The 14582-nt window shown below is 36.8% G+C and overlaps 5 protein-coding genes and 1 pseudogene across 6 annotated transcripts; 3 read left to right on the top strand and 3 right to left on the bottom strand.

Moving 5' to 3' along the window:
* Window positions 1–63: 63 nt before the first annotated feature.
* Window positions 64–2679, bottom strand: FDP41_007562 (uncharacterized protein; the record flags this gene model as incomplete). Its single annotated transcript, XM_044711320.1, has 2 exons — window positions 64–583; window positions 689–2679. 2 exons carry the CDS (start codon window positions 2677–2679, stop codon window positions 64–66), a joined length of 2511 nt encoding a protein of 836 aa, XP_044568360.1.
* A 20-nt stretch (window positions 2680–2699) lies between these two features.
* On the bottom strand, window positions 2700–4902 carry FDP41_007561 (uncharacterized protein; the record flags this gene model as incomplete). Its single annotated transcript, XM_044711319.1, has 2 exons — window positions 2700–3147; window positions 3206–4902. The coding sequence occupies 2 exons, from the start codon at window positions 4900–4902 to the stop codon at window positions 2700–2702; spliced, it is 2145 nt and encodes a 714-aa protein (XP_044568359.1).
* A 228-nt stretch (window positions 4903–5130) lies between these two features.
* FDP41_007560 (uncharacterized protein) lies at window positions 5131–6562 on the top strand (the record flags this gene model as incomplete). Its single annotated transcript, XM_044711318.1, has 2 exons — window positions 5131–5941; window positions 6024–6562. 2 exons carry the CDS (start codon window positions 5131–5133, stop codon window positions 6560–6562), a joined length of 1350 nt encoding a protein of 449 aa, XP_044568358.1.
* Window positions 6563–6651: 89 nt separating this feature from the next.
* On the bottom strand, window positions 6652–8757 carry FDP41_007559 (uncharacterized protein; the record flags this gene model as incomplete). Its single annotated transcript, XM_044711316.1, has 1 exon — window positions 6652–8757. One exon carries the CDS (start codon window positions 8755–8757, stop codon window positions 6652–6654), a length of 2106 nt encoding a protein of 701 aa, XP_044568357.1.
* A 452-nt stretch (window positions 8758–9209) lies between these two features.
* On the top strand, window positions 9210–10747 carry FDP41_007558 (uncharacterized protein; the record flags this gene model as incomplete). Its single annotated transcript, XM_044711315.1, has 3 exons — window positions 9210–9646; window positions 9794–10327; window positions 10507–10747. The coding sequence occupies 3 exons, from the start codon at window positions 9210–9212 to the stop codon at window positions 10745–10747; spliced, it is 1212 nt and encodes a 403-aa protein (XP_044568356.1).
* Window positions 10748–10878: 131 nt separating this feature from the next.
* Window positions 10879–14582, top strand: FDP41_007557 (annotated as a pseudogene). The gene is made up of 4 exons: window positions 10879–11335; window positions 11413–11931; window positions 11985–12371; window positions 12644–13842. Coding segments are annotated over exons 1-4 (2562 nt in total).

Below are 14582 nucleotides of genomic sequence, written 5' to 3'. Positions count from 1 at the left end.
AATTATTGCTCAGTGGGGGAAGTGACACTCAGACACTCCATGATTCACACGTTGACTGTCTTATTATATTTGTTCTAGATAGCATCCACTCGCAGATCTTGACATGGCGACAGCTTCAAATGGATGAACTCTGTTTCGCCACACGAATCTTGATGAGCTATTTCTCTTGTGATTCCTTTGGTAATAAAATTCTCCAAAGTCTGTCAATACCAATTTTAGATCACAATTCTTGATGGCTTCAAGCTGCTTGGGGAGCATCCAGTCGAGCATTCTTACCAACTGATGTTTCAGTTCTATTATTGCTGAAGACACAGCATGATTTGAATTTGCACTACTACAGGAGAAAGATGATGTGACTCCTTTCCTTAGCAACTCATTATTGAAAGGCATGATGAAGGTACTTTTGATATTCAGAATTTTCAGCTTGGTTCCAAATTTACATCTTATCAATGCATTAACAAGGTTTGAAAATGAACGAAACGAATAATTCCCCTCTAGTGAGAGCTCCTCCAATTCTTCAAATGATGCTGGTATTTGATTCAAGATAATCTCTTTGCAGGTAGGATATGTATTTAAATGGAGGCTATTTCAATGATTGACCCAAGACATGATTGAAATAGAAATTTGGAAATTTCAGAAAAATAATACAGTAATTAACAAGAGAATGTGTGTACTCAAACCTACTTACCATTTGAGTGTACGACCACAATGTTCTGCCAGTGCATAAAGTCCAATTTGATTGATATTTCCACACCCAGATAAATTAATCTTTCTCAAACATTTTCTTTCATCCAACATGTCAGATTCATATTTCTTCGCATGTTCTCCTAATATTCTAGATATTGTTTCAAGTTGATGGTTTTGAAGGGATTTACATTGACCTAAATCTAAAACTCTCAATCGATTTATATTACTTTCAAATATTCGTGAAATGTCCATTACTACAAACATTGACTGAGCAGAAATGAATTTTTCCACATTTGCAAATAATTGGTGAAAATTGGACGACATAGAAGTATCCAATGTCATGTTATCTAATAGGGTTGAATTATTCCAATAAATTTGTGTCAGTTTTGGAAATACGAAATTGACAATAGGTTCCACTATTACTGTCTTATTTTTTTCTGACTTTTTCTTCTTCTTTTCTCTTTCGAGAGACCTAGTATTTGCTTCAATTTTAGCAGGAAAATAATGTAAACAAGCTAAGTGCTCTCTAAACATTGATACAAATTGTATAGTCAAACCTTTGCCTGTCAAGTGCCAAGTATTTGGAAAAATTTGAGAAATGATATATTCCTTGCATGTTTGTGAAAGGGTGTGAATTGAGGAGCCGAAGTGTGTGGGATGTGTTTCATTGATATTGTCATTAGCGGTAGAAGTGATTGTCAAAACTGTATTAGCCGCTTTCAAATTCATTTCATCAACTTGTTCGCGGTGCTTTTCCCAATAATTTAACATCCATTTGTCAACTTTGGATTGCAATCTGTTCTTGTAATATAGTTTGTGTACACAAATTTCATCAGTGATTTCATCACTTATAGAGTTGGAACAGTGAGAGCATATTTTAGAAGATTCAGGTACTTCGTTATAACAACCCGAACAAATTAATACTTGGTTTGCAGAGAAGAGATTCAAACGGCTGTGCTCACATACAATGAAATACTCGTATTCCGTCACAAATTCCTTCCAATTTTTGCAGACACTCATAATCACAGTATAGAGCTCTTTCCAAGGAAGAAATGAAAAAATGTTAATGACCAATTCGTAAGGAAGGACAATATGACCCATTTTGGTATCACTTGTTCTTTTCGAAGAGATTGGTTCAATTCGTGTAATTTTCCTAAGTGCAATTCTTGTATTGGAAATAATTGGAAACTCTTTTGATGTTGATGATTTTTCAAAAGCTTTTTGATTAGCAATCGCTTGTTTGGTTTTTTTTGAGGGTTGTTTCAACTTGGATTTCGGCTGGCTTTCCTCTTCCAAGATTTTACTTTTGACAAAATCTACATGCTTCTTGACCATTGGAATTTTTTGTTGTAGTTGCTCCAGAATCGAAAAGTGACAATGATTTGGATCCAATGAGATTGGAGATGGAGTGGTTTTAATATGAGCCTCTGTTGAAACAATAATGACAGACTCTAAATCAGTTGCACCAGCCAATAATGCCTTTTCATCAGGTTTATCAACTTTTTCATGTAAGACATCATTAGACATTTTAAATAAATTATCTATACTTGCAACAGAGTTATTGTTGCCTGCTGATGAAGAAGTTGGCAGCTGTTTCCTTTTTGATAATTCATTGTAATATTGTTGTTCCGATGACAGAAAAGCCCTCCTGGCCATCTCATCAATTGTAGAATTCGAACTTGAAGAGGGTCGTGATGTTTTGGAAGATGGAAACTTTTTGATTTGACGTTGATTCGTATTTACATTCTTGTTACTGTGTGTTGAAGAGGAGTGCGATCGATCATTGGTTAAATTTACATTATTTGTGATCATTGAGGTAGTATTTTCTGTTTCCACCAAATTACGTTTTTTCGTGGTCGAATTAAAAGATTTTTCATTAAATGTGCTGCCATAGGAGGGAATAGACGAATGTTTTTGTTGTTGTCCGATGGTTGAATTGATCGGCTCTTGTCTTTTGGAGGTTATTGAAGGTTTTTTAAGTAATGGCTTCATTTTTTTTTTAAAATAAATTTTTAATTTTCTTTCTTTTTATAGGCAAATAAGGCAATTCCTCGAGGAGAAATGTCTTCATCAAATAATTGAACTAAATCTGCTTGTACACCACTCGATTCTCCACTCAAAAATAAATATCGATCTAATAGTATTAAGCACTCAATGACAGGGCCTAACATACTTCGAAGAGTCCAAAAAATGTCAACACTCTTAATTTGAGAGGTCTCACGATTGCCATTGCATGTTTGGTAATAGAAATTGTTCAATTTTTGTTTGAAAGATGTTTCAAAATGTTGCTTACTGGTCATTTCAATGATTTCTTGTTCATGAAGAGATGTATCAAGAGTTTTTGTTTGATGCAATCGCATTAATACACTAATTGCATATTTTGAGAAATCTGTATCTTCATCTTGGCCGTTGTTATGCACTGATGAACTTTTCAAATTGTTGTCCGAAATACTTCCAAAACTTTCAAGAATTAAAAGCACAACGATTGTAAATATTGTGTTCATAATGTTACCCTTACCTATAAACAACAGGTCGAAGAATCGTTGAAGGAATTTCTTTCTTTTCCACATACTCATGTAAGAAATATTCCATGGCACATCGAAAAGCATTTCTTTTCCAGTATTCTTGGACTTTGTATGGGCTCTTTCGAGGTGGTTCATTTCCATAACCCTCGTTCGTACTCCAAATATTGTTTTCAGTACATCCAAGAATTAATCCAGAACGTGTCAATTGAAAACCCTTCAAATTGCATGTCACATAGTCTTCGACAAATGATGTTAGAGGAAAGCCTTGGAAGTGAGTTGATACTTGAGAAGACTCAACCGTGTCGTGACATGGATCAGTACCTCCTCTTACACGATATTTTTCTGTGAGTTTGTGATAACAACAACCAACATTCACCAAAGAATGAATGAGTGACTTGTTCTGTTTGGTATAAATCACATCGTTCACATACATGTCACAAAGAATAGGTGTTAAATCTCCACAAGTATGTAAACCGACGATGCAATTATTTCCAACAATGCTATCGTCATCACACTGAATAGAGAGTGTGGTTTCTAGCATTTGGTTGACCATTTTTGACAATTGTTCTCTATTACATTCCAAGTGGGAAGATATTGCTTTGAGTTGATTTTTCTGTTGTTTCTTTTGGTTTGGTAGGACTTTAGTTGATTTTTCAAATTTTTTTGATTTTTCTTGAATTTTTTGAACTAAATGATCATTACGATCTATCGCAATGACATTAAGACCATACTTGGCAAAGAGAACATGTGAAAGATAGCCTTTACCTGAGCCAATATCAAGGATGGTAGGTATGCTGCAGTGCATGATTTCATCATATTTGTTGTGAGACATTTTTGAGGGAAAAGTATGATGTGAAAACGTGCTAATAAATTCTGCCAATCTCTCGATTTCATGAATTTTTTTTGGTGACATGTGTCGAGAGAGTTCTGTGTTCTGCCATTCGCAAGAGGAAAGTTGAAAATTTGTTGTAGAGGTGTTGGAATCATTGATACAATCTTTTGTTGTTTCTTCTGTTTTCAAATATTGCACAATTTCTTTGACGTTCGGTAATATTACTTTGTGAAATCGCAATAGTTTGCATCCGAGAACAAATCGTCTAAACGATAGAGGCATCTTATCCGAGGAGTACAATTGTATTATGTTATTGAGATGGACTTCATTGTAATCTTCTTCTTGTTGCGTGTAATTCATCAACTCTATTAAATGCATGTCCGAACATTTCTCTAAAAAGTCTCTCCATTCTTTGGGAACTCTATTTGAATAGTTATCTTTCCATAGAAAATAAAGCAAATGATTGTCGCCTTCACTCTCAGAATTATTACTCTCTGAAGCTGATTGTACGTTTTTCGAGTTATAGGCATCTCCATTTTGTGAATTGACAAACGTAAACAAGAAAGAAAATTCATTTAAAAACTCCAAAATTATTTTCATAATTTCTTGAACAATAATTAATGGGTTTTTAAAAGTATCAGAAGAAATGAATTTCGTACTCCAAAATTTACAAATTTCTTCCATTCGTTTTTTTATCGGTGAAAATTTTTCATTATTAGTATGGTTATAATCATGAATCATCTCTGCCTTTCTCCATTCATGAATATATTTTAAAATTTCTCTTCTTCTCGGAAGTAAATGTTGAAACAAGTAAGAGTGAGAGACAGCACTCCATTCATCATCACTATGTTGAAGCATTTTTTGAAGCAGAAAAAAATGTTGAAACTGAACAGCCTTTAAATTTGATTCGTTGTTTGAAATTTGTTGAATTTGGAAAGATGAATTGCTCAAGGGTTTGATGATGAAAGGATCAAGTGTTCAGTGTTCCCTGAAGTCAAAGAACAAGGAACTCGGATTATGTCTTCTTTCGATTTTCAACCGTAAAAAAATTTCTGAATAGAAACACAATCATGGTCCCTATCAACAATGCCCTTCTGGTGCATGGTTCAAATCAACTTGGCCAACTCGGAACGGGAGACTTTGAGAAACGAGAAAAATCCTACTAAGGTTGATCTTCCTAGTGGTGTTTCAGTTCGAAAAGTGGCTTGTGGCTTTGCTCATACCATAGTGATGGGGTTAATTTCAGATGAGTTGAGCAATGAACTCAATAATAATGAGGGAATACAACATCAAGCGGGTGTATCCTCCATGCTTTGCTTATTGGGATGTGGTACAAATTCGTGTTCTCAACTCGGGCAATCAGGAAGTTCTTTCAATGATACAGAAATTCTGAACTTTAGCCCTGTTCAAAACTCAAAATGTTTGCAAGAGATGGGATCCATATTTTGTGGTTGTAATTTTACCATGATTTTCTCAAAGGATGGAAAGTCGTTGCATGCCATGGGTGACAATGCTAATGGACAAATTGGATTGAGAAATTGGCTGGAAGTAAGCATGCCCAATCCTGTGCCTTTGAAAGCATTGCAAAGTAGTGTCACGAATGAATTGGATACCATTGTGAAGGTTTTCTGTGGTTTTGATCATACCAGTGTTCTTTGCGAGAGCGGAAGTGTCTATTCGACAGGAAAGAACAATTTTAAAGAACTTGGATTTGCAACTTGTGTCATTCAAAATGATAGTCAGTACACCCTCGTGCGCGTGGCTTGTTTGGATTCAATTTTGCAACCCAATGAACGTGTTGAAATGATAGCGTATGGAGAGAATCACTCTTTATTACTGTTAAGAAATAATCGTACAAACACAGATCGGTTGATAGCTTGTGGAGACAACAAATATGGTATGTAAATCATCTGATGCTCTCTCTTTGAAATAAGTCCTTATATCAAACCCTAATAATACTCTTTTTATCACATTCAAAGGTAATATTGGACTTCGGGCCTCAGTACCTTCTGTGTCAAGTTTTACTCCAGTTGAAATTGACAATCTTCAATCGGAACAGCACATTTCCAAAATAGCTTGTGGTGAATTCCATAGCGCTGTGTTGTTTCAAAACGGAGAGGTTTGGATGACAGGAAAGAATAGTGAACGTCAACTGGGCTTTTCTAATTTGGATAACTATTCCTTTACAAAAATTGATGTATTTGGATTAGCAATTGGTGACATTGCACTTGGAAATTCTCACTCAATATTTATCAGTGCACTTAGTCGACAAGTCATGTTTGGTTCAGGAAGAGGATTCGATCAATACATTTCTCAGAAATGCACACTACAACGAATAGACTTTGGAAAGGAAAATAGCCACATGTTGGTCAATCATGCTATTTGTGGTGGATTGCACACCGTGTTTTACAGAGATCAAGAAATGGAGGATGGTCTTTCTCCCCAAAGAATGAAACATAAATTGCTGACTTGCTTAAGAAGAAATTTCTTAAACGACATTTCCATAACCCGTGAATGAAATAGGTGACCCTACGGGATCACAAAAACAATTTGAGTTGAGAGATGTCAGAGAAGCACAAAAAGCCTTGTTGAAACTATCGTGTAATTTTATTGCAATAAAATCTTTTTCTTTTTTGGTGTTGTTTCAGCTTTTTCATTATTGCTAAGCTCAATAAGATTTCTTTTTCTTCCACACTGCAACAGTTCGCTCCAACAAATTACAAGTGTATCTCCAATTTGGTCCTTGTTGACGTTATTAATAATATTACTAAAGAATTTGTCAATGATTTGGCAATAGCATAGAGGAGAGAAAAATTGACGGCCTGAAAAACGGTTTGCATCAAAAGGAAGCAAAGTTCCATCGAGAGCCTTAAACGTTTCGTTCATTGTTTCAAGAATATCTAGAGTAAGAACAACCTCTTCCTCTTGCAAGAAATTTTCGTAGGCCAATTTAAAATCTTGTTTTAGCTCGGATCGTAAAAGAACAGAACTGTAGGTATTATCGTCAATTCTATGTGTCACCACAGATTTTAAAACCACTTGTACTATATTGGCTCTCCAGCTTGAAGATGAATAGAGTTCATCATTCCAATTCAATAATCCATGTTCAAATAGTGGTTTCAAGAGAACTTGCCAATTTTCTTTCAAAAATTTTGTGTCAATTAGATACTCCGATGCAATAACTTCGCCCAACATATTTCTGCAATACTTGATTAATGAACCACCTTTTTTAAAATTTGTCATAAAGTTAATGTATGGCTTGAGCTCCGAATTAACCATATCTTGTTTTGAGTCTTCGGTATAGTAAAAGAATGGATTTCTTAAAAAAACTAGCTTCTTCAGGGTCTTACCAGCAAAAACAAAATCTAACAATCGTCTATAATTTTTCGTAGTAATGTTCACATTTGATAAATCCAATTCAACTTCATCGACAGAAGCATTTTTTTCCAAATTGCAATTTTTTCCCAGAGTTTCTAGATCAATTAAATCATGCTCATTAATACAGTCAACAACAAGTAGGGTTTCAACTTGTTGAAATATAGAGAGTGTATGTGAATCATAATTAACCGTTATGGAAGCGAGTTTATCTTCGTCAACATCATTACTCTCAACATCAACAATTTCATTGTCATCATTTTCTTCTTCCTCTTCATCGACAGTGTAATCTTGATTGTCATCATTGAATTCAATAAAATCATCCATGTCTTCTTCCTCGTCTTCTTCTTTCCCTTGCGAAGATGGTTCGGTAAATTGAGAATACGCATCCGAAACATTGTTTCCAACTTCGAGTGATGAGAAAAATGACACTTGGGGTGTACTCTTTTGTAATGTAGGTAGTTTGGGTATTGAGAAATTATTCGCTGCTTTTTTGTTGGTCCATCCCACTGTGAGAGAAATAATCTTGATGGATTGAAATGTTGAATTTTGCATCGTGGTTTTAGTTGGAGCAGGTGTTGGTGGGAAAAATTCTGCTTCTAATGTAAGCGAGGTTGGTCCTGACGGACTCATTAGTGGGTCACGCTGAGCTGCTGATGAAAGTGAAGCATTAGTGCTGGCAACTAATGAAAGCCTCTTTAAAATATACTCCATTTCTGGTATTGACAAGCCAATTAATTCAAGATGTGAAATTATCGTTTTTGGTCCGATTATGGCTGATGAAGAGGGTGATGTTGAAGTAAATTGTTCAAGTAATGTTAATGGGTAATTTTTGTTCATTCTAGTTTTTACATCCTGAAAGACTGGCTTGTTGTTTTTTCTGTAATATTCATCATCACGATCCATATCCGGAAATTTGGAAAATGTAAGCAATGAAAGAGCAACAGTGCCATTATAAATATCCGATCTTAAACTCTGTACACTTTTGTACCAAGAAGAATTGATTGCTCTCATCAAAAACAAGGCTTTAATTGGAGGAAGAAATTTGAGAATATTCTTTTGAACGACTGTATTGCGAGAGAGAAGAGTAGAAGCTTGTTCAGCCTGTACTGTGGTATCCGATGAAGGGAATGGCATGGAAAACAAAAAAGAATTGTTATTTCCCGTAGTCGAGGAAGAGGTTGGTGTTGTTGCAAGAGGTGTATTAAACGAGTGATTATTAGTATTCATTAAACCTGATGGTATATTGGTTGGAGATGAAGTACGATCTTCTTCGCCAAACGTTCCATCCGTTAGCAAACTGAAATCGTCTTGAAGAGAAAAAGGATTTAAAGACATTTTTTTCATTCGGAGTTGCTTCATGTTGCTTTCATTTTATTAGAACAAATTTGGTTGTGTTCATTCAAAGAACATATGAGATGGAAGGAGAGACCAAGACCTTTCTGTTGCCTTTCTAATGTTGACTCATGTTGACTGAGTTTTAAATACTTGTCACAAACCATTTGTTCTTCAGATTGACTAGTATATTCAAAAAATTATTTTAATTGCTTCCACTCTTTCACACCAAGTCAATCAAACGCACATCAAGATGCCATCTCATGCAATAACACCCTCGTTTTCCATTCCTTTCTTTATTTGCGGTCAAGGAATTACCTGTAACAAAAACACTGATGCCAATTCATTCACAAATTCTCTCTGGATCAAAGAAGAGCTCATTTCAACCATTCCGAACTCTTCCTTTATTCGTCTCTCCATTCCTGAAAATGTTCCAAACTACTCGATACCTTTTCATGCTGTCTCTGGGCCTCCACCTTCCTATTCGACATGTTTCATGTGGTGCTGATTTTTGTTTAATTTTGTTGAGTGATGGAACTTTATTATCGTGTGGGGTGAATGAAAGTAAACAATTGGGAATAACACAGGAACAATTGAAAACTTGTGATTATTCCGAATATGAATCTTGTGTGAGGAGCAATAACAACACCAATGAAGATATTGGCACTACAGTTAAGAACACACTCACAGAAAGAAGAATTTATCAAGTGAAATTGTTGGAGAGTGTGAAAATTAAGATGATGGAATGTGGATCTCATTATGCTCTGATGGTCTCTGAAAATAATGACTTGTATGGCATGGGAGTCAATGACTACAATCAGATTTGCCTTGGTGAGACCTATGCGAGATATCCTTCATTGATTGATTACAATAGAAGTGTTGACGATGAAATGTAAGTACTATTGAGTGAACATGATATTATGATTATTATGAATGAATGAATATGTGTATTTCTACATTTGATTATTATGAACGAATGAATATGTTTTACAATTTATTTGATGGTTTTGAAATTTATCACTGATTCTTGAAAAACAAGAACACACGTGGGATGCTGTTTTTCGTACTCACTTTTTGTTCTCAACTCTCGAACATTGAGATTGATTGGACAGAATTGGGTCTATCACCACGACATTGACCACAAATTGTCCAGTGGACGTCTCTCTCCAAAACAAAATTTTCACGTCTTTGATTGCAATGTGAAAAAACTTTGCACAGGTGGTTTTCATTTTGTCATTCTTCTTCAAGATGGAACTGTCTATGGTGGTGATTGTGGATCTAATCAGTATGGAAATTTTGAACAGGAAAATCAAAACACCATCTTTTACGAGATTACTCAAAAGTACTTTAAGAACGTGAAAATTGTTGATATTTGTTGTGGAGGAGATAATAGTGCGTTTTTAACAACGAATGGAGAGCTCTATGTGTGTGGATTAGATCATTTTCAATATTCTTGTAACTCCATGCAGTATGACAACATGACAAGAGTTGAATTTAAAAAACCGATTGTTAAGATGTTCACTGGAGATAATTACTCGTGTGTTGTATTAGATAATGGATCAATCATTTTTAGGTTTGTTTTTGCAAATCACATTTGTTGTTCTTTGGTTTCATTAAGGTGAACTTTATTTTCTTTTGATGTTTGAATGTTTTGGGTGTCATTGACACACATGTTTGTGTGGAACGTATCTGATGAAATTATTATTTATATATTATTATAAATTTGCAAACGAACAACATGACATGAATTAGAGGAAAAAACGACAAACATCAATTAGGTTCATTAATACTTGAAACGCATGAACACACATTCCACATGAAAGACCTATTTCCCAAGTTAAATGATCCAAAAGATATTGCAGTGGCATGTGGGTATTATAATACAGTAATTTATTGTCGAAAAAGCTTGGCCATCACGAAACATTTTCTATTTATCGAAAAACGAATTAATGATTCTCATTTAAGTGATATTGTCTTTCAGTGTATACAATAGTGCATGATGTATATTTCGATGTGTGACAATCAATTTTACTAAACGAAGAACGATCAAAATACCCAAATATAGTACATGGAAAGCAAAATTTTGAAAATGGCTCAAAACGGAAATTATTAACTTGTAAAAAAATGTTTTCATCACCCTACCCGTGCGTAACCACGTTGGGGATGATGATTTTTGATAACCCTTCATCATCCTTCTCCCTACCACTCACAGTTGCATCGATGAACGCTTCTAATTCCACATCAGATCCTTTCTCTTTGCAATTTTTGGTCGGAATTCATCCTGTATTTCAAACTTTAATTTTTACACTCATCAATGCTCTCACTACAGCATTAGGAGCAAGTTTAATATTTTGTACTGTGTGTTTTTCGAAATTGGATACTTCGCGCAGACATGATGGAACTCATGATTCGAGAGAATTAAATCTTGTCGCCAAATGGATTTCAATAATTATTGAATTATTTGTTAAAATATCTTTTAAAATTGGATTATTCAAAAAGAATCAAAGAAAAACAGCTTCTTTCACGAATGATTTATTTATTCCTCTTTCGATTGGATTTGGTGGAGGTGTCATGCTTGCAGGTTTGTATATTTTAATTGTGAATTATTGTTCGATTATATTGTTGATACTCATTGACGATTGTATTTTCCACACACAGCTTCCTTTTTCAGTTTGTTACTTCCTGCTTTAAATCATTTCTCTAATTCATCAACCTCCAAAGCACAATCGTTATTTGCAATTGGTGCTAGTTTCTTCCTTGGAGTTCTTGCAATATTAATTTTTGATGCAATCATTCATAAAATTCAAGATCTTGTTGCCAAGAAATTATCAACGACAACTGATTCTCAACATACGAACAGCAGTAGCGGAGATTTAAATCATCTAGAAGATACAATGATGACTGAAAATGCAAATGTCATCAATATTGAACGTTTTGAAAATGAAGATGTTTTATTAGAGGAAGGAGTTCGCCAAGACGACAATTCGCCTTCCCGTGAAATTACCCCTTCACCAACACTTCGACATGTTGGAGAAAATCCAACAACAAACTGTCACTCGTGCATGGAGAATGATTCAATGGCATTTCATGAGAAACATTCTTTGAATGATGACACACGTGATGGAGCCCGAAGAAGCTGGATTATCTTTGTCGCAATGACATTGCATAACATTCCTGGTAAGTATTTAAATAGATCGTAAATCATTATTCATTTTTGAACTTATAATTAGAAGGAATTATTGTTGGAGTAGCATTTGCTGCTGCGTCAGATTTCAGTACGTCTGGAGCAACGCTGGCTACTGCCGTTGCACTTTCACTTGGAATTGCCATTCAAAATATTACGGAAGGAATTGCTGTGACCTTTCCAATTTATGGTAACGAATGTAGAAGAATTTCAAAGAATCAAGAGCAGTCCAACACTCAATGGAAACATGTTGCAAAATCCTTCATTATAGGTGCTATCTCAGGAATTACTGAACCAATGGGTGGATTATTTGGGTGTCTTTTAGTTTTTGTTTCAGCTACAGTACTTCCTTATTCTCTTGCTTTTGCGAGTGGTGTGATGGTATATGTGGTCATTCATGAGCTAATTCCTTTAATGTTTGTGGTACCAAGTCGTATGGTTGCCAAATTATCGACAATAATGTTCATTATTGGATTTATTGCCATGATGTCTCTCGATATTGGCCTCGCTTAAAATCATTGGACACACCTTTTCTTTGGACAAAAATTACAAATTTCATTTGAATGTTATTTCAATGAAAGAAATGTATTTAATTGAGAAATAAATTTATTTAACAATCTCTTGAGTAAGACATTCACATAATAGTATAATGGAACCATCAGGTTCAACATGCCGTGGTCAAAGTGAAATTTGTACTCACTTGAGCAAACTTGGGTTTGGGTTTGGGTTTGGGTTTGGGTTTGGGTTTGGGTTTGGGTTTGGGTTTGGGTTTGGGTTTGGGTTTGGGTTTGGGTTTGGGTTTGGGTTTGGGTTTGGGTTTGGGTTTGGGTTTGGGTTTGGGTTTGGGTTTGGGTTTGGGTTTGGGTTTGGGTTTGGGTTTGGGTTTGGGTTTGGGTTTGGGTTTGGGTTTGGGTTTGGGTTTGGGTTTGGGTTTGGGTTTGGGTTTGGGTTTGGGTTTGGGTTTGGGTTTGGGTTTGGGTTTGGGTTTGGGTTTGGGTTTGGGTTTGGGTTTGGGTTTGGGTTTGGGTTTGGGTTTGGGTTTGGGTTTGGGTTTGGGTTTGGGTTTGGGTTTGGGTTTGGGTTTGGGTTTGGGTTTGGGTTTGGGTTTGGGTTTGGGTTTGGGTTTGGGTTTGGGTTTGGGTTTGGGTTTGGGTTTGGGTTTGGGTTTGGGTTTGGGTTTGGGTTTGGGTTTGGGTTTGGGTTTGGGTTTGGGTTTGGGTTTGGGTTTGGGTTTGGGTTTGGGTTTGGGTTTGGGTTTGGGTTTGGGTTTGGGTTTGGGTTTGGGTTTGGGTTTGGGTTTGGGTTTGGGTTTGGGTTTGGGTTTGGGTTTGGGTTTGGGTTTGGGTTTGGGTTTGGGTTTGGGTTTGGGTTTGGGTTTGGGTTTGGGTTTGGGTTTGGGTTTGGGTTTGGGTTTGGGTTTGGGTTTGGGTTTGGGTTTGGGTTTGGGTTTGGGTTTGGGTTTGGGTTTGGGTTTGGGTTTGGGTTTGGGTTTGGGTTTGGGTTTGGGTTTGGGTTTGGGTTTGGGTTTGGGTTTGGGTTTGGGTTTGGGTTTGGGTTTGGGTTTGGGTTTGGGTTTGGGTTTGGGTTTGGGTTTGGGTTTGGGTTTGGGTTTGGGTTTGGGTTTGGGTTTGGGTTTGGGTTTGGGTTTGGGTTTGGGTTTGGGTTTGGGTTTGGGTTTGGGTTTGGGTTTGGGTTTGGGTTTGGGTTTGGGTTTGGGTTTGGGTTTGGGTTTGGGTTTGGGTTTGGGTTTGGGTTTGGGTTTGGGTTTGGGTTTGGGTTTGGGTTTGGGTTTGGGTTTGGGTTTGGGTTTGGGTTTGGGTTTGGGTTTGGGTTTGGGTTTGGGTTTGGGTTTGGGTTTGGGTTTGGGTTTGGGTTTGGGTTTGGGTTTGGGTTTGGGTTTGCGGGTTTGGGTTTGGGTTTGGGTTTGGGTTTGGGTTTGGGTTTGGGTTTGGGTTTGGGTTTGGGTTTGGGTTTGGGTTTGGGTTTGGGTTTGGGTTTGGGTTTGGGTTTGGGTTTGGGTTTGGGTTTGGGTTTGGGTTTGGGTTTGGGTTTGGGTTTGGGTTTGGGTTTGGGTTTGGGTTTGGGTTTGGGTTTGGGTTTGGGTTTGGGTTTGGGTTTGGGTTTGGGTTTGGGTTTGGGTTTGGGTTTGGGTTTGGGTTTGGGTTTGGGTTTGGGTTTGGGTTTGGGTTTGGGTTTGGGTTTGGGTTTGGGTTTGGGTTTGGGTTTGGGTTTGGGTTTGGGTTTGGGTTTGGGTTTGGGTTTGGGTTTGGGTTTGGGTTTGGGTTTGGGTTTGGGTTTGGGTTTGGGTTTGGGTTTGGGTTTGGGTTTGGGTTTGGGTTTGGGTTTGGGTTTGGGTTTGGGTTTGGGTTTGGGTTTGGGTTTGGGTTTGGGTTTGGGTTTGGGTTTTGGGGTTTGGGTTTGGGTTTGGGTTTGGGTTTGGGTTTGGGTTTGGGTTTGGGTTTGGGTTTGGGTTTGGGTTTGGGTTTGGGTTTGGGTTTGGGTTTGGGTTTGGGTTTGGGTTTGGGTTTGGGTTTGGAGTTTGGGTTTGGGTTTGGGTTTGGGTTTGGGTTTGGGTTTAGGTTTGGGTTTGGGTTTGGGTTTGGGTTTGGGTTTGGGTTTTGGGTTTGGGTTTGGGTTTGGGTTT

The sequence above is a fragment of the Naegleria fowleri genome (genome assembly GCF_008403515.1).
Source record: "Naegleria fowleri strain ATCC 30894 chromosome Unknown tig4, whole genome shotgun sequence".
NCBI lineage: Eukaryota > Heterolobosea > Eutetramitea > Acrasida > Naegleriidae > Naegleria > Naegleria fowleri.
Note: the sequence above shows the minus strand (reverse complement) of the source record. Positions and strands in the feature narration are given on the sequence as shown.